At 43.3% G+C, this 24,281-nt stretch overlaps 2 protein-coding genes across 3 annotated transcripts; both read right to left on the reverse strand.

Moving 5' to 3' along the window:
- Window positions 1–589: 589 nt before the first annotated feature.
- Window positions 590–5,008, reverse strand: LOC112895730 (CBS domain-containing protein CBSCBSPB3-like). The gene is made up of 14 exons (XM_025963726.1): window positions 4,734–5,008; window positions 4,492–4,651; window positions 4,018–4,150; window positions 3,339–3,509; window positions 3,183–3,261; window positions 2,989–3,102; window positions 2,790–2,856; window positions 2,583–2,688; window positions 2,453–2,511; window positions 2,094–2,197; window positions 1,888–2,012; window positions 1,715–1,797; window positions 1,287–1,376; window positions 590–1,202 (listed from the first exon to the last, which is right to left on the reverse strand). Exons 1-14 carry the CDS (start codon window positions 4,850–4,852, stop codon window positions 1,029–1,031), a joined length of 1,584 nt encoding a protein of 527 aa, XP_025819511.1. The 5' UTR covers window positions 4,853–5,008; the 3' UTR covers window positions 590–1,028.
- A 1,068-nt stretch (window positions 5,009–6,076) lies between these two features.
- On the reverse strand, window positions 6,077–11,149 carry LOC112894173 (protein MEMO1). 2 transcript variants are annotated; one of them, XM_025961799.1, is made up of 10 exons: window positions 11,011–11,081; window positions 10,700–10,744; window positions 10,511–10,596; window positions 9,865–9,949; window positions 9,717–9,785; window positions 9,195–9,307; window positions 8,543–8,654; window positions 8,305–8,448; window positions 6,572–6,746; window positions 6,077–6,478 (listed from the first exon to the last, which is right to left on the reverse strand). In XM_025961799.1, exons 3-10 carry the CDS (start codon window positions 10,560–10,562, stop codon window positions 6,329–6,331), a joined length of 900 nt encoding a protein of 299 aa, XP_025817584.1. In that variant the 5' UTR covers window positions 10,563–10,596; window positions 10,700–10,744; window positions 11,011–11,081; the 3' UTR covers window positions 6,077–6,328. The 2 variants fall into 2 exon arrangements, with proteins under 2 accessions (XP_025817584.1, XP_025817583.1); XM_025961798.1 differs by lacking the exon at window positions 10,700–10,744 and having other exon boundaries at window positions 11,011–11,149.
- Between the last annotated feature and the right edge of the window lie 13,132 nt (window positions 11,150–24,281).

Genomic DNA, 24,281 nt, shown 5'->3' on the forward strand with positions numbered 1-24,281 from the left:
CACGTTACGTACTGTCGGCTCTTCACTGACTTGAAGTAGGCTAGATAGCACGAGCTCTACTCTTCACTTGCCTCAGCCTGAATACTCCGTGCGTACGACTGTTAGCGCGCGCCAACATGTGTAAAAGCCCAAACAGACTCAGCACTAAGGCTGGTGCCAACGGGGGCGGTACTGCCCCTCTATCAGCGTGGGGTAGGTGGGAGGCGGGCGGAAGGCGGTCGAGTGGGAGAGAGATGGCATGATGGATCCCGCCGGGCAGGAGCGGGCGCTATGGCTCCGCTTTCGCCCACGTTGGCAGGCGCGCGGGGGTGGGAGACGGGCGGGAGCGAGGCGGCGCGCTGGCGTCGGGCGAGAGGGGTGGGACGGAAGTGACATGGCGCGTTTCTATTGGTCCATGCGGAGGTTGAAATAATTGAATCTGGAAAAAAAAAGCTGACGTGGAGGAGAGAGAAGTGAGAGCTGGCACTATAGCCTGTGCATTAGAGGGGTAGGGTGAGAGTGAGGGTGAAAACTGATGTGGCGGGGAGATATCTCCCCCACCACTGGACTCAGCCTAAACATCAGCACCTATCCACCAATGGACTCAGCCTAAACATCAGCAGCTATGGCGATTTTCCGTTCAGATTTCCAGACACAAAGCACCACATATATATACGCCTAGCTTCTTTTTGTTGCACTTACTTACAGAGTAGTAGTACACAAAAGATGCCATGGTGTCCTGACTTGCTTATTTTAAAACACCCTGTTGCACAAAGCACCAAAAAATGGATGGTGTAGGAAAGGGGTAAAATTATTTTAAAACAACATTCCTATTTGCACCCTCAGATTTTTCTTCTATTGTACTTGCTTGACACGGGTGGAGGAGGAGAAAAGAAAAATACCCCTTGTGTTGTTGTGTGACTCGAGTGTATCTCCATGTATGTATACGGTATACGGTAAACAGCCCGCTGTGTTTCACTGGTGGTGGACACACAAGTGTACGTTAATCTGTACTGTGCAGTGTGGAGGTGAGCACCTAAAGTCTGGAGTCACAGCTGAGAGCGCTTCAGGTAGACGATTACGGCGATGCCGACGAGCGCAGCAGCGCCAGCCACGATGCCGAACCGGAGAGCCGACTGCCCTCGCTGCGCGGTCGATGGATCCGCACGCGACACGGCGGATTCCGTCCTGGCCTCGGCCTCGTCCATGTGCAGTCTCAGAACCTGAAACAGCAATGCAAACTCTGAAGATCTGCACTGTGTAGCTAAGGTTCAGTAAGCAGACAGGAAGAGAATTACTACAGTTACCTTCCACCCCGCTGATTTGGCGTGCTCAATTGCTGCAGTCAGGTCACTGTCCGTTGTCAGGACAACTCTATCACCTTCATCATCGTCATACTGTTCAACAAGTGAGAGCGTAACAGTCATATTTTAGGTTAAAAAAATAATCCTATATATAGATCCTAAATTTCCATCATTCCAGCTCTAGCTCTGCGAGAGACGAGTTTTGGCTTGTTCGTCGCTTCACAAAACCATTACCTACATAAAGGCAGTCTGAAACTACTGAAAAGAACAGATAGTGAAATATCTTCAGACTGAAACAGCAAATCAGGTCCAGATCAGTACAGATTATTTTTCTTTCTTTCTTTTACCAATAAATCAACATCACCATATTGAATACCTAGATGCCGTTGTACTAGCAATTTGTGCTTCCAAGTTAAGAATTCACCCCTTACCAAAAGCTTAATGGTCGACTTGTCATTATCCGTTCCTAATCTGTACGCCACAGCAGACACAAGCTCATTTAAGCTTTCGGAAACTGCGTGCAGACAGAAAAGAAAGCAGATAAGCACAACTTTATAATACATCGTCAGCAAAGAACAATCAGTAAAGAGCAATGAGCCCTAACCACAACTGAATCTGTGCGTGCGCCCTTTTTTATCCTCAATTTTGAAACAGAACGAACTGTTAACATGAGGAGGATGTATATGTTTCCCCTCAGCACTTTCTGATGCCACTACTCGAGACTCATCACTGCACAACTTTAAGAAAAAAAATACTGAGAATGGAACTTTTGTAAATGTAAAGCAAAAGGGCAAGTTGAAAAGGATCAACCTACGAGCATCAAATTCCTCTGCAGGATGCATGGCAAGAGCAGAATCCCAGAACTTCTGCATCATACTATTTGCCACATCATTTGCTCCAGAGGCTCCCTCAACCTAATTGAAACAAAAGACAAGGATTACATAGTGATAAACTGATAACAAATAAAGTGGCTGCTTATACAAAGTAGAAGTTTATCAAAGCACTTCAGATCTCAATTTCACAAAACTAAATTTAGTTTTGTCACGTTAAGCTTAATTTATTTCATTCTCTCTTGAAATGTCAGTTCTGTTCACATAATAGACATTACCATAACAATTAACAAAGAAATGTAAAGTATAGCATGGCAGCAAGAAAATTTTGGTCCTCACCATCGAGATTGTTGCATGGGTTAACTGTAGAGCATCCAAACAGGCAATAATCTGTCCATCTATCCAAAGGCTCAAGTTAGATATACACTTAAAAGGGAGTGCTAGTTTGCTGTTACAATGCTGTACTTGCTTTTGTCTACAACAGGAATATGCAGAAATTTCCCATCTTGCATTGAATGTAGAGCATCAAGGATTGATGTGTCCAATGTAGCACATTCTGGGTTTGCAGTCATAGCCTTCAGAAATACACAAATATTTGCAAACAAATTGTGAAAAAAAAGAGAGTAAAGAAAAGGATAATAGAAATACATATGAACGATTCAATTTGTATGTGTACCTTTTCTACAAGAGTTGTCTCTGGGGGTAAATTCTGTGCCACTACTCGCAAAACCAGATCCTTGGAACTGAAGAAGGTCCATACAGATTGAGATAATCACTATCAAATTGAATAACATACTAGAAAGTGGCAATTCCACATCCTACTATCAACACTGAATAATCAATAGCATAAATTTTTTTGCAAAAAAGAAACATACGTGAAAATTCCTAGTAACATGTTCCCTGTCATGACAACCACCGAGTTAACTTGGTGTTCTCTCATCTTTTTGGCGGTTAGAGTTACCGGATCAGAAGGAGATACCACTGGAACACTAGAATACAGGAAACGTTGGGAAAATCCAGTGAGAATAATTTTTGATATCATAGATTTTCCAGGCAGTACGAAATGTACCTTCTATTTTCAGTTATGATAGTTGACAAGGAAGGCTTGAACATCTGTTCTCGAAGAGATTCCATGAATGCATGTGGCCCTAAGGAATTAAAAATACAGCATCATTTTGTTAGTACACTAGTTTGGTCTTGAAGCAAGGAGTCACAGAAAATAAACCTGGAAAGTCAGTTCCCCATTGCCTCTCGACCCCTTCCATAGCAGCTGCTATTGCACTGCCTTGTTCTGCAGCCATCTCCATCCTTGAAATCGCATCATAAAGGAACTTTGTAATGTCCAACATGGCAACGACTTCACCACGTTCCACTACAGGAAGATGCCTAAATTTACCTGTGCTTAAAAGCCATGACACCAAAGAGACGATTCATCAATTTTCTGGCACAGATGATCTAAAGCTTTACACACTTCACATTTCCCAAATGCAATCCAAATATCCAGTGGTAATGACATATTCATGTAGATTTTCTTTGCATAGACGTTCTGAAACAATAGACCGTTCAAATTGCGAAATTCCAAGAGCGAAAAGAAAATAGTTGTACCCAGTTTAGTTTATTTGTTTGACTCTACCCGTTGATGCTCTACTACAAGTCTAGAACTTTTTCTCTGCTACATCCGCTCCATCTGTAAACGCATTTTGTTTTAGTTCTAATTGGTGAATTTTATTATGCAACCGCTGGTATATAATTCTAGAAGTGCAATTTATTGCGCAGAAGCTAATATGCAGTGGTTCTAGGTACTACCGTGCTCAGCACAACAGTCTCAGTGAGATTATGACCACATATGAAACTAAGAGTGGATGCTGATATTGTGAATAGTGAAAAATAAATAACAGGGGAACCTTGAACCATCTTCTGCAGTGCGTCAATGGCGGATGAATTGGACATAACAAAAACTGGGTTCCGCGTCATCACCTTCACCACACTAGTTTCTTCAGGCTTGAGACCCTCAGCTATGACCCTTCCCGCAATGTCCTACACCAAAGGGCAGATACAATTTCCCGATGAATATTGATCCTCGTAGATAGCTTGATCATGAACAAAGAACAACACGATCCAGATGTTTCCCCCTTTTTTTGTTTCTAAAAGCTAATTGTATATCATTGCCAGCTTCCTGAGAAGAATGAGATGTTTCAGTAAACTTGGCATGCGAATGAATTCATCATGAGTCATGACCTTGACCGGGGCTCTAATATTTAGAAACGTGAAAGGCAGCAAAATAATTCAACCCCCCCCCCCCCCCAATTTGTTTGCGTCCCCTTTCCACCAAAGCAGGCTACAGATGGCACCTCCTTTTCCAAGTGCCCGATTCTCACCTCGGCCGTGAGGATGCCCGAGAGCATCCCATTTGCGTCGGTGAGCAGGGCGGCGTCGACGCGCCTGGCCGCCATCCTGCGGCACGCCTCCGACACGGCGGTGGCCTCCGGGAGGGTGAGCGCCCGCGTCAGCCGCAGCTTCTTCACAGTCCTGTCCAACCTGCGCGTGCATGAGAGCCGCGATCAGCGAATCAGAGGAATGATTTGATATGATTGGGGGTGAGCGTGCGGCGCCTACTTACGATGGGTGGACAGGAGACATGGGCTTGGACGCCGCCTTCCCGTTCGCAACGGCCGGAGGGGGCGGCGAAGGCGCGTGGCGGAGCGGGCGTCGGGGCCGAGACGCGGAACGAGTAGCCATCGCCCTCCGCAGGCTGCGGCGATCCCCGGAGGAGGAGGAGTGGGACTTGGGAGGGACGCGGGGCGGCAGCAGGGGGCTTGGCGATGGAGGCGGCGGGGGGTTTGAAATGGAGTCGAAGGCAAGACTCAAATTTCGGCACAGGACAAGAGGAGAGGAGAAGGGTCGTCGCGTGCTGCGATGGAGGAGCAGAGGCAGTTAGTTGGCTTGCGGTGGGCCCGGGCCCGGCCAGTGGACCTAACTGTCTGTGGGCTAGGGCTGTCAGTGACTCTCCCAGGCGAGCCCTTGCCAACCTGCGAGTGAATGCCAGCCACGGTGTACCGCAGCGCACAGACAGAGAGAGAGTGTGCAAAGACTCGAGACATCAGTACCTACTCCGTCCGTTTTCATTTTTATACCGTATTATATCTGTTCTAAATTATATTTAACCAAATTTATAGAAAAAATAATAACATTTATAATACCAAATTTTTCATTAAATTCACCATGAAATATATTTTGACAGTGCATATATTAGGTAGTACAGTTGTTGCTATATTTTTCTACAAATTTGATCAAAGTTACTTGAATTTGACTTAAAACAAACCTAATACGCCATGTAAATAAAAATAGAAGGAGTACTTCAAGTAGCAGCTTGGTTTAACACCCCATCAGCCAGTTTCACTGTACATATATCATCCGGTGGGTCCGGACAGTTTAGAGCTCAACTTGCATTGGCGGTGCTTCCTGTTGCATCGCGTCAGCGAGGGCAGAGCACCGTATTTGCGTGTAAAAACTACCAAGCCTGCCTATATCAAGTCAAACACTCCTTGTTGGCCAGAAACAAATTAAATAGGTAGCTTAATCTTCAATAATAATCTCCAGAAAGCACAACATAACTCCTTGTTGGCCAGGCATGCATAAACAACACGAACGAGTATATTATGTCCACGACGCCCCTTCAAATTAATATAAAATAATCCAAATGCATTAATTCAAGTGTTATTTGACCATACAAAACCAGCAGCGTCCGTAGTTAACAGTCTACAGCACACGGTTTCCCTTTTCCGATCGTCGATGGCAAATGTCAGTGGAGGTATGCAAACTAATTTCCATTTATGCTAATAAATTGTGCTCATTCAGCTTATTAACACTACGCTCAACATTCAACTTGTGCACATGCCCAACCCGGGAATGAACCACCTGTTATGTTAAGACGCCGGCTGAAGCAACATAGCAGATTAGATAAATCACAAGGATGGAGCAATATATATATATTCAAAGAGTAGTAGTAATGTAGGCACTCAGAAACAAAACCCCAAACAGGAGTTTTATTGATTGTCTAGTCTCCCAGTTTTTCTGGCGATATATTTGCCATTTAACCAGGGCCTGCTATTCCAAACTGGCATCAAGCCGATGCTACAAAGTTTGATAAGACAGGCCCAGTGGCAAACCAAATCACACATGTTGCGCCAAGGTTCTGCGGCTACATCACACGAGTCAATTTTTCTTCTCTTCTTCCCCTGATGCATCAACCTTCGCTGCTGCCGATGCATAGCTCACACTGCTGTCCCTCATGCTCTTGCACTGGCTCGACTGCTCATAGCGAACAAAGCCAATCTTAATCTTTGTTGAGCAATGTTTCAACATCTGCGAAGAAAATTTGATGCACGGTGGGTGGATGAGGAACATAGTAAAATGAAAGATAAATCAATAACAAACATCGCCAAGAAAGTCGTTTACATGAAGGAAAACACTGATGGGGTGGCGTCCGCATATGGTGTTCTCATACTCCCGCAGGTATGCTTTGAACGCATCAGGATCACCAGTCTCTATGATCTCCATGCCCATACGGTCCAAGGCCTCAATAGATTTATGAATGGCACCATGTTTCTTGTCATAGTATGTATAACTAAACCTGATGCCAGAATGAATTGAGATCAATAAATTTATTTCTGTTTACCAGACCAGATGATAAAACAAAGAAATATTCATATGCTAAAAGAGGTAAATAACATGATGTCATGATCATTATGGCTGGGCCCTCCGAATGCAATGGATGTATTATTAAGTCACAATGAGTGCCTTTGTCTAAGATCAAGACAATACTCGCTAGTCTCAACTCTCTCGACGCCAAATTACAGCTTAGTTTAGCATACCACCCCTACTCCCCTAGACCTACAGACAAGGTAAAGGGCTACACTGAACCATTGTTTGGTAAAGAGAGGTTATTTACAGATCAAGATGAGGTAGATTTCTCATGGTTATTTGAGAATAAGGCATTATTGTGCACTGTCTAAAAAATTTTTGTAGCAGCAGATTGGGGACAAGCTGCATCTCAAGGGAAGAGCACTGTTGCGCTAGGTGCAGCAGACAGTGCTGTGCAGCAAGAAACAAGTGTGGACGATTAAAGTAAGAGTAAAGTGGGAATGCTTGGGTTGTGTTTCAATGAGGCTTGGTGCAAGAGCCATACCTTTGGAACTTAAATAGGGGAAGCTTGTAAGAGGAAAGCACATCAAAGAAAATTGCAAAGGGTTTCCTCCTCCCCCATTCTATCTATATTCCTTAGCCCTTTTCTCGGTCCTCTCAATTTTCTACTTCCATTGTGAAATTACCCTAGTTATCCTTGTTGCCCTGAGATTTTTATAACAACTTATTGTAAGCGTAAAGGCTTCAACAACATGAGTATTGGACTACTGGAAATATGAATTAATATTTTACTCTAGCAATTGGGGCTTTTACTGATAGGACCAGATAAATGCAGATCTTAATACCATGTTTTGTGCTAAACGAAACCCGTGTCTCCTGACATCTATTGAAATTCAGATTTGCACTCAAAAAGAAAGTAGTTCTATAGCTGTGTAACTCATCTTTAAGAAGACTTGTTTGGTCAGGCACATGAGTACATGACTGGTGCACGAGCACCAAACTGTAGTTGATCCGAAGTAAAGAGGTCAAGGGCTCATGACTAACTTACATGTACTTCCAACCATAGCACCATTTTGCAACCTCTTCATGGTAAAAGATATATAGCACCTGATGACGATTTTTGGGAAGATCTCCACAAGTTTAAGCCAAAGTATCCTATGTTATCCCTCCTGACCCATTTTTCTCATTTCTCATCAATTTCTTGTGAATTTCGAATCTAATCGTTAGACACCAGCACCACGTCATCATCTTGACATCACTATTCACAATGGGGCCACTCCCTTAGCCCTTATCTTCCAAATTGCTAACAAAAGTGGCAAGGACAACAGTAGCAACTGCTCTCTCCCGATTCATCAGATATGAAGTGGCCGGGGAATGGAGTGGTGGTTTCTGTGGGACAGTCAAACAGTACGTCCCCAGTTCCTCACATGTCGTATGACTTAGACATGCATGAAATGCACTCAAGATGTACAGAATACATAATTTTTCCCCATGACAATGCAAGCAAGAAACATGAGAAAGCAGACACACAAACGCTAATCACTTACCGGGATCCCCAATGACAGAAGTCTGACGACACAGAAAAAAAGTTAGTTGGATCATCGACATATTTAGAGAGCAGCTGTCCATACATGGCTTCATTTTGGGAGCTAAGTGCCCCAACAAGGATAGGGACAACTTTTACAGTATGTCTGTCAAATCAACATAGAAAAAGAGAAAATGTGTAAAGATGAGAATGGTTAAAAAAATACTAAATGGGTACAAACATATTAACAAATTATTTACCCTTGGAAGACTTTAGAAAGGTAGGGCAAATGCATTTCCATGCTATGTTCAGCTTCGTCCACGCTAAGATCCATATATTCAAATTGTCCTGTGGCGCTGAGTTCCTCGATGACTGGAAAGTTGGAAATCGGTAAAGATAGAATATATTAAATCCAAGCTTTTTCATGCAGCAGCTCCTCAGTATCAGGAAAATTAGTGTAATAATGTAATAAAATGTTCGCAAAGAGGTGGAACGGCCTCATTGGAAAGGCAAACTCATCATGCATAATTAGGGTGAATTAACAGTGTGGGCTAACTAATCTGTTCAAGGTTGCAAAAGGCTCAAGCAACACCTACTGGCCATATCAGAGAAATATCTAGAGATGTATCATTATGCATATTGATGACTAGATGTGATTAAGACTAATGCACCCCAGGATTATGTGGACAATGTAGTTCTACAACCCCTCTAATACTGACCATATTGCATCCATATTAGAATCAGACATCAATAATAGTAGAAAAGAAATATGCAAATAACACTCTGCACAAGATACCATTGGCAAAACATAGCACCCTTAACTACTAGTTGATTGTTTATGTAAAATTGTACAGCACGTAGTTCAGAACTTGGCTGAAAATTTTCAAACATACAGATTGAGTCAATATCCACCTTCCTGATCTACTGGCAAATCACCGATTGGGGTGCAATAGACAGTAGCCCTGGTTAGAGCACATTTTGGAGTGTAGTAGTGATGAGAAGGGCCAAGCAGAAACACCCGAGAACTGAAACGCACGCAGAGGAAAAACATGACTATATGGTTAATAGGGAGCATTTGAAGAGAAATAGTTATAATGATCGATTAAGAGCATGTTTTGAAAATTGAAAGTTGCTAGGATGAATGATTCAATAAGAGTCTATGCCTCTATGGAGTATATTTTTTGGTGAGGGTAGAACGAAGTAAATACATGGAAAAAACAGCAAAATAATGTCATTTATACTGTTTGCATTTTTATGACATTTGTTTTCACCTAAATGAAGGACCACTAATGTGTTGAATTAAGACTAGCTTTCACATAGATATCAAAAAAAAAATCCATGATATCGAGCACTGATTAAATCAACGTGTACATTGATTTGCTTTGGATCTGGAAATGTTGAGAGAAAACTATGGAGATGTGTTAGATAACTCACATGTTAGTCGGATCAATGCTGCCGAAGGCATAAGCTGCACAGCGCCCTGAGTATGAATAGCCAGCGTGGCTGTAGTGGCAAGTAAAGCATGTTACAACAGAACAGTAATCAGCATAAATCCAACATCCTACAATAAACACCAACTTACGGTGCAATTACTGCCCTAACATCAGGAGATTTAGTTAGACCAGCTGCCCCAAGCCAACCATCAAGTTCCTCTTCCAGCTTCCTGGCTAATTTTGAACGTCAAGCAGTACTTAGATTTTAGGAGATGGAAACCAAAAATAGTAAAATTGAATACTTAAGAAAAACAAGAAATAGTAATCATTGTTGATATCCATTGAAGTTTGTTACCTATTGACATCTGCATTGAAAAGAATACAGAGCGCAAATGCTACATGATGAATTTCACTTTGTTATAAATATGATTAATCAAGAGCAAAACACAATGGACTGCATGCATCAGTTATTGATGTCCTGGAAGTTAAGAAAATCAGTTGCCTGGTAGGCTGGTACTCCATGTATCACCACCATGTAGTGATTATGTAGTATAATTAAGCAAATTATGCAGCCACAGCTTATACAGTAACATCTTTTTGTCATGTATACAGTAACAGTTAGAGGCACCAATACCTTTCATACCTATATGGCCAGGTACAATGATCAGAATTGAAACTACATCAACCATGTAATAAGTCTTGAATAAGATCAAACAAGCGAAACAAGCAGCATCCAAAAAGCAACATGACAAAAGAATTGTGAAATTGTTATTGTGGAGTCTGGAAGGTAAGTACCATTGTTCGTGTACCAAGAACCGGCATGCGCAGCCCTCCTCACGCGCTCCATCAATTGATTCAGAGATTGCTATCCAGTAACAGAGCTTTGCACAAAAGCAGAGGGGGCCGTGGCCCCTCCAAAAATTAGCTTAAGTGTTAAATATCTGAAGGAAATTTCGATTTGACTATTCATAAACTGTAACAGACCTATCTATATCCCGGAGCAAATAACTCTTAGGGCCTGTTTGGATCCTAGGAAATGGATTTGATACTAGTAATTAGATTCTAACTCCAATTCCAAACAGACGAGTGATGAACTGATGACTGATCATATGGTGTTAGCCTCATAGGGCAGGGGTATTTTTTGCAAAAGAAAGAAAATCAAAGTTAGTAGGTAAAATACATGGTCAGATCCGAATACAAGTAGAAGTTAGGGCTTTGGGTGTTCGATTTCGCACAGCAGAAAGGAAGGGAAGGGAACGGAAGGGAAGGGAAGGGAAGAAAATGGGCGGACATACCCTTGTCGTCCGTCGAAGCGCCCGACGAAGAACTGCCAAGCGCGGCGCCACTCGCCCTGCCGTCGGAGCACCCCGGTCGTCGCCGCTGGGAAAGAAAGCCGAGAGAGAGGGAGAGAGTGAGGGAGAGAGAAGGCGTGGCCGCGTGGGAGATGAAGAGAAAAGAAGTAGTAGGTTGCTGGTTTCTTTCCCCACATCGTACAGGCCCAACTATTGAAACCGTGCAGTTTATTTAAAAGATGATTTTATCAATATAACATCATATCGAGCCACGTCGATCACGGGAGATAAACTGTTGAACTTTATCAAAAATATTATAAAATATTTTTCTTAGAAAGTATATGTAATTAAAAATCCTAAAATTTGGATTAGTCTCCGAAAATTTATTTTAGCTCACAAATATATGAACTAGTTTTATTTTTTTCTAAAATCATGCTCTATTTATAGTGTCCAGTTAAAAATTATTGAGATCCTATAGTCATACTTTAATTTTTCCGCTAAAAATTGGTTTTGTTATTTATTGTAAGTGGTCTAAACGAGCCGAGTTGAAGTTGACTTCGGTTAAAAACGCTTAATTTTAATTTGAAAATAAAAATGATTTTAATCAAAGTATTTTTGAAAGATCTAATAACTTCTAACTAGGAACTGAAGATAGAGCGTGATTTTACAAAGAAGTATGAAACTGCTTTTTCATATTTTTTTCTAAGGAACCAGATTTAGGAGTTTTAATTGCATATGTTTTCTAAGAAAATAATATTTTGTAACTATTTTTTGATAAATCTAGTTGACTACCAAAAACTATCAACTTGGTCCAATTTACCCCCCTTGGCTGATGTGGCAGTACGTAAGTGTGGCAGAACCGCCTGAATTATTCCGGCTCAAGCGCGCTAGACATCGCTTAGGCAAGCGACAGAAGCTTAGCGTACTTTAAACGGAACAACTCATTGGTCTGTCAGGTCACCGCCCGATTCAACCACGGTTACACAGGATCGACGTAGGTTTACCTCGCGCGAAGGCGAGTCCAGCCTTACAACAGCTCACAAATTTTACATCACAGGATAATTAAACATGATTACACAGAAGTTTTATTTCATCCTAACTAATATGAATTTATACAACATTGTTTGGAAACTTCAAGTTCTAACTGACAGTATTCAGAGGCGGCAGCGGAACATATATAACATCGTGACTACGTACGTCGCAGAAGTAGGCACCATACTTAGCCCAAAGCATGGCGTCGTTCCGATAGGTCATTGCCGGCCGGGGACGGATCCCACTTCCACGGACCAGCCAAGCGGAACGGAATAGGACCAAGAAGAACTAGCCACTGAGTCCTCGAATGGTATACTAATACTCAGCAAGGCTTACTCGTCAATTGGATATACTTAGCCCATAACTAGACCATAAGAGGTTGAAAGGTTCTAAGTTTTCTTTTGCTAAAAAGCAACGAAGAGTGTCCTTACTTTCATATTTTAGATTTCAGATTCTAGTTTCTTTAGCCATTCTAGATAAGCACCTGTACTAGTCAAGCAAGGTAGATATTAAGCATCCATTAAATTATTCCATTAACTGTTACTGTTCTTACTCTATGTGGCAGAAGTATCAAGTAGTCTCAATCTCCGCGAGAAACGGACGAGTCCTGAATCGAATTTTATAACCTTGCAAGGGATTCTAACTCACACGCTCGGAAACTTTCCTTTCCGGGCAACCATTCCCCTCATATTCCGGGGCATGGATCAGGGCCACCACAAGCAACTGCAGGACCGTACGCACATCCAATGTGCAGGACGTACGTCTACAGCGCGATTGTATGACCGTACTCCTGTCTGCTATGCAGAGCTGTTATCGCCATAATTTGACTAGGCCAAAGGATGGGCCGAGAGCAATATGGGCTGAAGGAAGTCATCGTAATAATCTGCAAATCGGCTTCTGAGCGAACGTGTCAAGGGCCAGGATGGCCGTGTATCTAAGGATAGTTTAAATATAGTAAGTTAGAGATTGTACCGTAATCAGCTAGGATTAGTTAGAAAAGATTAAGTCTCCGGACTATAAATATGTATCGGGAGATTCAATCAAGATAGAATCAATCATTCACAACAAACTCTCGGCGCATCGCCACCCCTTCCCAAGGGCTTTTTCCAGCTAATCGACATGCTGCTCCGATCATGTTCCACATGGTCGGAGCAGTGTTGCTTTTATCTGTTTATCATTGTGTTTCTCGTACTGAAGCGCTTTTGATGGCGAGCAACACTAGTTATTTTAAACAATTATGATGCTGCATTGGTTTTGAACAGTAAATCCATGTTTTGCTTGCTGATCGTAATCGTTTAGCTGCTCTTGTACGCGATTTCGGGTGCAAGGGCAGCGCCTTATTCTGTTATCGCTTAGTAGATCTAATCTGTTATGGTAGTTCTTTGTGTTACAAGGAATTGGCTTAATATCTGTATGATTAGTCCCTTCAAACGGGTTGAATGTTCCGGCTGCGTGTTTGGTGCTTCATGGTAACCTGACGAGGGATTGTTCCGGGAATCAACTTGTTAAGTTGGTTTTTAGGCCTCTTTTTGGGTTAGCATGTTGTTACCTTTCATGTTCGTTAGGCTTAACCACGGGTAGGATGTTCCGGTCATACGGTGAAAGCTCTTACCGTCACAGATCTGATTAGCCTGGCAATTACAGAACATGCTTTTATTCTCCTATCGGATTTATATGAAGCGTTCATATGTTTAGTAGATCCAATCTGTTAAACATGGCAATCGGCTTCTTTCAGCCGATTCTGACAGGTACCCGAAGGTCCAATCTAGTATAATGATTCCGTCGGCTTCTTTAGCTGATCTCGGGGTCGTTGTAAGAGCCGATCACGGCTCGGACTAATGTTTGATTTGGCTGTGTACGCAGGAAAATAGCTGACGAACGGTTTCTACACCTTCCTGATCAGGTATAGGTCAGGTGGCACGCCTAGCACTTCACCAAGCCAGGGTGTGTGCCGGACTTCTGGGCCGTTGACCAAGGGACCGGGGCCCACCAGCAGTCCCGGAAGCCTCCCGGCTCCTCATGTTGCCTGTCGCTGCTCGCCGGTGGGTTTTGACCGACAACAAGAGCGTACTCCCACATGTCGGTGCGTGTGTGCAACAAAAATAATAATTCGAGTGGTGGGGTAAGTCCACTTGCCGGGCCAATCAGGTACTAGGCTTACCACGTACCATATTTACCGTATATTTACGGTATGTGGCTAGTACTTTCAAACACTTGACCACCACTACCACACATTGCGGCCTTATCAAATTGATCAACACAGACGGTACCATTCCAAGTCATGGTACTGCACATAATTCCGACTGTGATCCTTATAGTGATTGCAAGATAGTAAACAACCAACTCCTATATCGCGCGAGTGACAGAAAATCACTCGACTTCTGCCGGTCTTATTAGCAGAGCATCTACTCGTCCAGGACTTGAAAACATTATATAGATTCCTAAGTTTCATGCAACTAGGGTTTCATAACAACTCCTAATACTTAATGCACCAGATAGATATATAGTAACATAAGTGCATAATTTAAAATACTGGGTTATGCACCGGGGCTTGCCTTCTTGGGTGGGGCTGGGGTCAGGGATGTCAATAACTTCCGAACTTTAGTTCGGGGCTTCAGTTAAGTCCTCGACGACATTCACCTAGTCTTCAGATAAACCTTGCTCGGGTTCCGGGACCAGTTTGTAGATTCGGTCATCGAGTGTCATTGACTCTACATGATATGCAGTGATTTGAAGCAATGGTTATTATCTTGCTTTCACGATAAATTTGCAATCCAACAATTCACAGTCAAAGCATCGCAAAATAATGATTTGAATTCCAAGAATTCAAATCTACTTCTAATAAATTAAACCTATGACAACAAATTTTATTTTTAGTTTGAAATCTACAGAGGTTCTATGACATTCAGGTACTTAGTATTGTCACACCCTAGATTTTAGTATGAAGTTGTGTGCAAAATATGGTGAAAGTGTGTTTAAAAATTTTAAATGATAAGGAAAAAGAGTATTTATATAGTTATAAATTAATAAAGGTCCTTTAGTGTTAAATGAGTGAGAATGGGAAGTGGAATCCAAATATATAAAGGTTGTTTTGGCAAAAGTAAAAAACTTATGTTTAAATCGCAAATATAGGTGAAACTACACATAGGATGTAAATGTAGTGTAGTTTTTAAATAGGATTTATATAAAGTTTAGAAACTTTGCTAAGTTTTATATTACTTTCAAATCTTTAGCTATTCTGCAAATGAACCTTAAAGAAAAATTGTAGATTTTGATAAACCCTACACTTTTGCTTTTGGGCCCATCCTTATTTGAGCTCTGGTTTGAAAGTTACTTGGAAATTACATTGGAGTCCTTGTATTTTTGGCAATTTCCATTTCAGTCCCCCTTCCCTCTTCCTCCTCTGTTGTCTGCTCGAAGTGCCGCCGCCGCTCTGGCCGGCCATGTGCAGCGCTCCCGCCACCTCCGCGCCGCACTGCACCGAGCCACGTGCCCTCCCTGCCTTGCCCGCAGCCTTTCCGGCCTCGCGCTGGCCGCCCCTGCTTCTCCCCACATTGCGCCGCCGCCACCCGAGCAGCCTCGCGCCCCGCTGGCGTTGCCAGCTCCAGCTAGCGCGCGTAGTGCCTCTCTGGGCTTTAAGGCACGCCCAGCAACTGCTCTCCGACCTGCTTAACGTGCGCAAAGACTCCTTCTCCACTGCAACCCTTCTTCCCGAGCTCAGCCTGTCACCGGACTCCCGCCGCCATCCCTGGCCACCGTCAACAGCCGCCGCCGCTGCACCCCATTCCTTATCCAAAGCACAAACAACATCCCCGTGACCCACCGAAGCTCACCGAGCAAACCAATTCCAATTTCTTCCACTGGAATAGCTGGATCACGGCGCCGACGAGCTCCCGTTTCGCCGCCCGCTGGGCCTCGCCGTCGACCCACCCATACAGGGCATCTTAGCCCCGGCCAAGCACACTGTTAGCACCACATCACCACGTAGGAGCTCCTCGACTACTTTCCCGCCATCCTCTGACACCCTAGCCTGCGGAACGTCGTGCCGCCATCGCCGCCGGTGAGAACCCGAACCGCCCCACTGTCGATCACCCCCTTCTGCCCCATCTCCGACCCAATTAGGTACTGCTATAGCATCCCCATACTCTCACGATGCTTATGCGCGCCATGTCATTCCATGTTCGCCGGCCTCTCACCAGGAACACGAGCACGCCGTCACGGCCGCCGCCATCCATCGTCGCTAGCCATGCTCCGCCACTGCCCCTCGAGCACATCACCCACCATCGTGATCAGTGAGTCCTGGAGGTCGTATAGGACCGGTTCTTCCCCGGCCAAACCCTCGCCGCCGGCGAGAACACGTCGGACTGACACGCCGGCCACCGTTGTGAGCTGTCAAGGGCAAATCTGCAAATACTCTTTCTGTTCTAGGGTCCCCTGTGCAAGAAACCGAGGACCTCTTTGCAAGACCCCTAGCTAGTGTTAGCTGTCAACTTGTAAAATTCATAGGAATGTGTAGAAAAATCCAAAAATTACAAAACTAGTTTTGTTAGAATCTAGAGATATAAATCTACAACTTTTGTTAATAAAGCTTGACTTGGAACAAAATGCTTTTTGATTTATTTTAAACCTAAAGTAAAAGGATATCTTATGCATAACTTTTACATACTAGCTTATCTTCTTGTGCTTTTTGGTATATAGCTTCTTTAGGTCATGAGTAAGCTAGTGTAAAAATTTCATGCTTAGCACAGCTTTGTAATTTAAGTTCCTTTAATCTTTTGCAAATCAAATTGGGAATAGTTTAAAGTTATTTAAACATATTCCTAAAGCTCTTCTATTTAGATCTTTTGACCATAACCTAATATGTTGATAATTAGTTCATAATTAAATTCTCAAGAATTTATAATTCTTTTTACTCAGGATTTGAATTTAAACTTGAAATTTGAATTCAAATTCAAATGTTTTAGTGTATGTTTTCAGAAAATTATGAAAAATTCACAATAAGCTTATTTACTGAAAGTAAATCTAACCACAAAAATTCAAGGTTAGAATCTTTATGGTTTTTAAGATAAAAATTAAACTTTTCCAATTATTTCAAAGTAATTCCATGACTTAAGTTTAAATAGTGGTTTGGAATCCAATCCCCCCCTACTTCATGAGTTTATATTGGTTAATTTGTTGGATTGCAACTTTATCGTGAAATGAAATCCTTAACTTGAGAACCATCTCACTTAAATTATTGCATATCATATAGAGTCAGCAATGCTCGATGACGGAGACTACGAGTTAGTCCTGGAATAAGACCCAGGGTTTTCTGAAGACCCGATAAACGTCGCCGAGACTCTAACTGAAGCTCCGAACCAAAGTTCGGAAATCTTTGACACTCATGCCCCCAACCCCACTCAAGAAGGCAAGCCCCGTTGCATAATCCAGTATTTCAATTTACTACAATTTTATCCTTATATATTGTATCTTGCATTAAGTCTAGGAGTTAAAATGGAACCCTAGATGCATTGATACCAGGAAACTATTATTGTGCCTAAGTCCTTATCGCATAGATGCTCTGCTAATAGGATAGGCAGAAGTCGAGTGATTTCCTGTCACTCGCGCGATATAGGAGTTGCATGTTTACTATTTTGCAATCACTATAAGGATGATGGATAGGGTCATGTGCAGTATCATGACCTGGAGAATTACCCTGTCTATTTTGTTAAAAGTTGATAAGGTCGCAATGTGTGGTAGTGGTGGCTAAGCGTTTGAAAGTACTAGCCACATACCGCGAAATATGGTAAAACGGTAAGCCTAGTAACCAATCGGCCCGAGGAGCGGACATACCTCCCACCACTCGTAATTTTGTTTTTCTCACACACCGACGTGCGGGAGTACGTTCCGCATAGTGGACAGGAATACAGTCATGTAGTCACGTTACAGACGTATGGACTGCACAATTGGTGTGCGTATGGTCCTATAGTCGCTTGTGGTGGCCCTGTTCCACGAGTAGGAATGAAAGGCAAATGGTTGCTTCGGAACTATCGTTGGATGTTCCAAGCGTGTGAGTTAGGTTTGCCTTGCAAGGTTGTGAAATTCGATTCAGAATCGTCCGTTTCTCGCGGAGATTGAGACTGCTTACTCCTTTTTGCCACATAGAGTAAGAACAGTAATCATTATGGAATAAATGGGATGAATGTTAATTTCTACTTTGCTTGCTTAGAATAGGAGCTTACCTAGAATGATTAATGAAACTAGAATCTGACAGCTAAAATATGAAAAGTTAGTTCATATTCTTTGTTGCTTTTCAGCTGAAATTAAACCTAGAACCATTTCAAACCTTCATGAGTCTAGTTATGGGCAAAGTATACCATAATCTCGGGTAAGCCTTGCTGAGTATTAGTATACTCAGTCTTGTTATTAAATTTTTCAGGTATAACCTTTGAGAACCGCACGGATAACTCTGCATGGCCAACTTCTGTTCCGTTTTGCTGGTCCGTGGAGTGGGATCCATCCCCGGCTGTCAGTGACCCTCCTGAATGACTCCATACTTCGGGCTAAGTGTGGTGTTCACCTTCACGACGAGTGTAGTCGCGTGTTAATTTTACTTCCGCTGTGAACTTGGACAAGCATGTGTAGCTTGTCGTTTTAAAGAATATTTGTATAAGTTACTTTAACTTTGAAATAGTTTGTAATAATGTTTAATATTCTGTAATTAAAAGTTGGTGAGCTATTGTGTGGTTGTGAACTCGCCTTCGCGCGAGATAAACCTGCTTCGATCCTGATGAACCGTGGTTGTATCGGGCGGAGACCCGACAGACCAATGGGTTGTTCCGTTTGAAGTGCGTTGAGTTAGTATTGGCCGTATAGCGATGACTAGCGCACTTGAGCTGGAATAATTCAGACGGTTCTGCCACAGCTGGTATCAGAGCTGTAGGTTTACTCTTACAACTGCAGCAGCTCTTAAAAATATTTTCAGGCTAAAAATTATTTAACAAACGAATTTGCAACATACGTTGGATTCATTAAGGATGGTGCTTAGAACGTGAAGCACTAGGGACTTATATGGGAATAACTAGGTGGCTATTAATGTATACATATATAGATAGTTCTAACTTGCAGCACTACTTTCTGTCAAAACTTAAATTATGCACAACTCAACTTTACTTTCTATAACGACACCTTCGATGGTAAGGTAAGAAGGTAAGGATCCTCAGCCAACTGAGGGAGCTTGGCCTTCCCGTCGGTGATGCGAACCGAACGCTGTTTCTCAAGCAGTGGTCTACTTGAGATGCTGCCAATATATTAACTTAGGTTGGTTATATTGGGAGTATATGGTTCGGCGCAGGGTATGGCGATCGTTGTTCATACCCCCGCATTTTGCGGTACCCCGTGAATACGTTATTTTAATGACGTATGTTAACGTTGTCCGTACGACGGTAATGGTACGGATGCTGTTTCTATAATAAACAGTACTGTTTGGGGACGCTTTCATGTCGTGCTGCCATGAAAGGTTCTTGTTATATATATGTGATTTTCTGCAGGTATATTAACTACGATTAAGAGGTTAGGACGGATAGAACTTATCGACTAGTTATTAGAGAGAGACGTGTATGTTATGCCACCGAAATTAACCGCGTAAGTCCGAAGATATTCGGCGGTTGTTTGGGTTGTGAGGTCGAATAGAACGTGCATGCATAACTCACCATCAAGTAAGTAAAAGCATTAGATATGTTGCACGTTTTAAAAATGAGTAGAGTGTTGTTTGTCTCTCGTATGGGTTAATAGGATTCTGGTGATAGCTTTAGTTGAGTACCTTAAGTATCCATCTGATTTTCAGTCTCTGCTGTTATCAGAATCAATTGTTTCGTTTCATTTACCTTGTGAGTTCTCAACAGGGTAAACATATCTCACCATTTGCATTCTTGTTGCAGATGGCAGCCCCTTCAAACGTCTTTTGGGATTCCGCAGGGCATTTCCACACTAATGCCTTGCATTGGGAGGGTTTTCCTCATCTTCTGTGGGAATCACTAAGTTCGTTCCTCCACACCGAGCCCCCATAATATAACGGAGTGGAATATCAGGAAGAAGGTGTTCGTCGATGTCGAGTCATAATGACCATTCCCCAACATCCCTTCCGCTCCCAATGGCAGCCCATCGAAGTTGACGTGGTGGGCTATCGTCTAGTTGACACTATTGAGACAGCAGCCCTTGAAGCCATCTACCTCTTTTGCAACCAGCACCCAATGGATGTTGCAGGGCAGCCTATTGGTCTACTCCCTGCAATAGATCCCAGCAATCCTGAGTGGAATCTCAGGGTAGCCCCAGGTAGTCACAGGTTGGGGAGCTCAATGGAAGAAACGCTTCGAGGTACTATTAGGTTCATGAATGTTCAACATCACTATCAACTTCTACTACGCCGCGGTATGGGTCAGTTGACTAGTATCGCGCAAGGTCACTTCAGGAATGCTGACCGACAAGTCACCCAAATTGAGCAGCTTCAAGCCTTGGTGACAGAGAAAGATAGGATCATCGCCGCCCGAGAGGAGACTATTCTTCACCGAGAAGATCAAATCAACGAGAGCGACGCAATGATCACCCAACGCAACACGATCATTGAGTTTCTCAGGAGTAGATCCACGACCTCATCCTTGAGGTTGATGATGCCCATGCTCAAATCAATGAACTCCAACAGCAGCCAGTACCTCCTGCTGTACCCGCACCCGAAGCAGAAGAAGATCCAGAGGAAATCGAGTGAGTTTCAGACCTTGATTCCGAGCATGGAGACCCGGAGCCTCATCCTCAGCCAAGTCACTCCTCGTCTGGCAGTCAGTCCTCCGTGGGCAATCTCGACAATTTTTAGTTCATCAAAATCGTCGATAGTCTAGATGTAATTAGTGTAGAAAGATGTGACATAGGTAGCTTACCCAGGCTATGAGCCACTTGTTGTACCATATGTGGCCTATGTACTTATGAATCGACCTGTAGTAATTAAATCACTTTGATGTAAGATGTAAGGACCACCAGTGTTTGCGTAGTAATCTAAACCTCGTGTTTTACCCTCTTACTCAATGTCTTGCATCCGAGATGAGTTGATTGGACGGAGCATGTGGATTACATATCTGTTTAACAATTGTATATCATCTGAAATTAGGAGTAAGAATATGTTAATAATAATGGACATCTCCTTTATTTCAGATGGTTGGAGCTACTCGCGGAACTCCGGAAGGCTTTCGGCCCGATGAAGCCAGCGGTTCCCAGCAACCGCCACCAGCCCCGCCAAATCTGGCCGAGGTCATGACCCGACAAACTGAACTCCTCAACCAGCTTGTGCAGGCTCAAATGGGCCAATATCATCACCAATCCCGAGGCCGAGATGAACCCCCATCGGCCAGTTATCAAGACTTCCTCAGTACCCAGCCTCCACTGTTCCATAAGGCGGACGAGCCTCTTGACGCTGACACTTGGCTCCACACCATCGAGTCCAAGTTCGTCTTATTGTCTGCCCCATGTTCAGATGAAAACAAGGCGCTCTTTGCAGCCCAACAACTCCGTGGCACTGCCCGCATCTGGTGGGATCATTATCATGCCATGCAGCCTGCCGGACATGTCGTCACCTGGGATGAATTTCGGACCGCTTTTCGAGCGCACCACATCCCTGAAGGACACATTGAGCGAAAGCTCAATGAATTTCTGAATCTGACTCAGGGCACCCGCAACGTCATGCAATATGCACAGGTCTTTAACCACTTGTGCCAGTATGCGAGTTATCATGCGGACACAGACGCCCGCAAACGAGACCGCTTCCATCGAGGCCTGAACACCAAGCTTAAGGAACGATTGAATTTGGTAAAGGCCGACAATTTCAATGAGCTAGTTAATATGGCCATCACCCAAGAGGACTGCCTCTCAGCCCACAGAGCAGAAAAGAAGCGGAAGACACCCACTGGACCCTCAACGGCGCAACCGTCAAGGTACCGGTTGGTCCAAAACACTGCTACCCGAGCACCGCCTCGAAGCAACTTGCCTGGTAGATGGGTAGCCCGACCACCCCAGCAGGCACGATTCAATCGACCACCGACACCCCAACCTCAGCAGCACCAACAATAGGGTCCACGACCGAGCTTTCCGCCAGCTAACCAAGAAAACAACAACTATCATTGTTTCAACTGCAGTAGCCCGTCCCACTTCATCAAGGATTGCCCTCAACCTAGAAGATCTTTCCAAGGGCAAACATCCAACCCAACCAGCAAGGGCAAGGGCAAGAAGCAAGTGGTCCAAGTCCGCCAGGGAAGGGTGAACCTCACCACTCTCTCCGAACTCCCCGAGGGGACACCAATAATGACGGGTACTTTCTCTATCAACCACCAACTCGTGATTGTTCTCTTTGACTCTGGTGCCACCCATAGTTTTATCAGTACAAAATATGGGACTAAAATAGGCTTGGATATCCATCCTACTAATGGGGCCTATAGGACAACAACTCCTGGCGGAATAATCTCATCTAATCAAATCTGTAGTAAGGTGCCAATTCAACTGGGTAGCCATTTGATAAAAACAGACTTACTCCTACTAGATCTAGAAGGAATGGATGTTCTCTTAGGTATGGATTGGATGACCCAGCACCAAGTGTCATTAGACATATCCTCCCGAACCATGCGGATAGATTCACCTGAGCACGAACCTACCATTCTCTATTTTCCATAACGGGAGTACATCAATTCTTGCACCTATGCTGCATCAGGGATCAAATTAAAGGATATCCCTATTATCTGTGAATACCCTGATATCTTTGCAGACGATTTGCCCGGAATGCCCCCAGATCGAGATATTGAATTTATCATAGAACTTCAACCCGGCACAGCCCCCATTTCTAAGAGACCTTATCGTATGCCTCCTAACGAGTTAGCTGAGTTAAAAATCCAATTTCAGGATCTCCTTGATAAGGGTTACATTCGTCCAAGTGCTTCACCATGGGGTTGTCCAGCTCTATTCGTAAAAAACAAAGACAATAGCTTAAGGCTATATGTAGACTATCGCCCTCTCAATGCAGTAACTATCAAAAACAAATACCCTCTGCCCCGCATTGACATTCTCTTTGATCAGTTAGCCGGAGCCAAGGTATTTTCTAAGATCGATCTTCGTTCCGGCTATCATCAAATCAAGATTAGGCCGAGTGACATTCCAAAAACAGTCTTTTCTACCAGATATGGACTTTACGAATATCTGGTCATGTCATTTGGTCTTACCAATGCCCCAGCCTATTTCATGTATCTGATGAACTCGGTCTTCATGCAAGAACTCGATAAATTTGTTGTGGTGTTCATTGATGACATCTTGATCTACTCTAAAAACTCGGAAGATCATGCAAAACATCTTCATGTTATTCTTCAGCGATTAAGGGATCACCGCTTGTATGCCAAGTTTTCTAAATGTGAATTTTGGTTAGATACGGTGAAGTTTCTGGGCCATACTATCTCCGGTAACGGTATATCCGTTGACCCCAGCAAAGTACAAGAAGTGATGGATTGGAAACCTCCCACATCAGTCCATTAGATCCGTAGTTTTCTTGGTCTAGCTGGCTATTATCGTCGTTTCATTCCTGACTTCTCCAGAATAGCCAAACCTATGACCGAACTACTAAAGAAAGGTGCTAAATTCTCCTGGGATCAAAAATGCGAAGATGCATTCCACACTCTCAGAGACCATCTTACAACCGCTCCAGTCTTAACTCAACCAGATGTGTCAAAACCTTTCGACATCTATTGTGATGCTTCAGGAATCGGACTTGGTGGTGTGCTTATGCAAGACAACTGAGTAATTGCATATGCATCACGAGCACTCATGACTCATGAACAGAACTACCCCACCCATGATCTTGAACTCGCAGCTGTTATCCATGCACTTAAAATCTGGCGACATCATCTGATGGGTACGAAGTGCCATATCTATACTGACCACAAAAGCCTCAAGTACATCTTCAGGCAAGCAGATCTGAATATGAGGCAAAGACGCTAGCTAGAGCTTATCAAAGACTATGATTTGGAAGTACACTACCATCCAGGCAAGGCCAATATCATTGCGGATGCACTTAGTCGCAAGGCATATTATTTTTGCTTATTTGTAGAAGCTTTCAACGAGACTGTTTGTTGGGAAATGAGAAAGCTTAATCTAGAAATTATTCTCCAAGGTGACTTAAACCATCTCTCAGTTGAAGCTATGCTTAGAGATAGCATTGTTCTAGCACAACAGCGCAA

This window comes from Panicum hallii, chromosome 5, assembly GCF_002211085.1.
Source record: "Panicum hallii strain FIL2 chromosome 5, PHallii_v3.1, whole genome shotgun sequence".
NCBI classification, from domain to species: domain Eukaryota; kingdom Viridiplantae; phylum Streptophyta; class Magnoliopsida; order Poales; family Poaceae; genus Panicum; species Panicum hallii.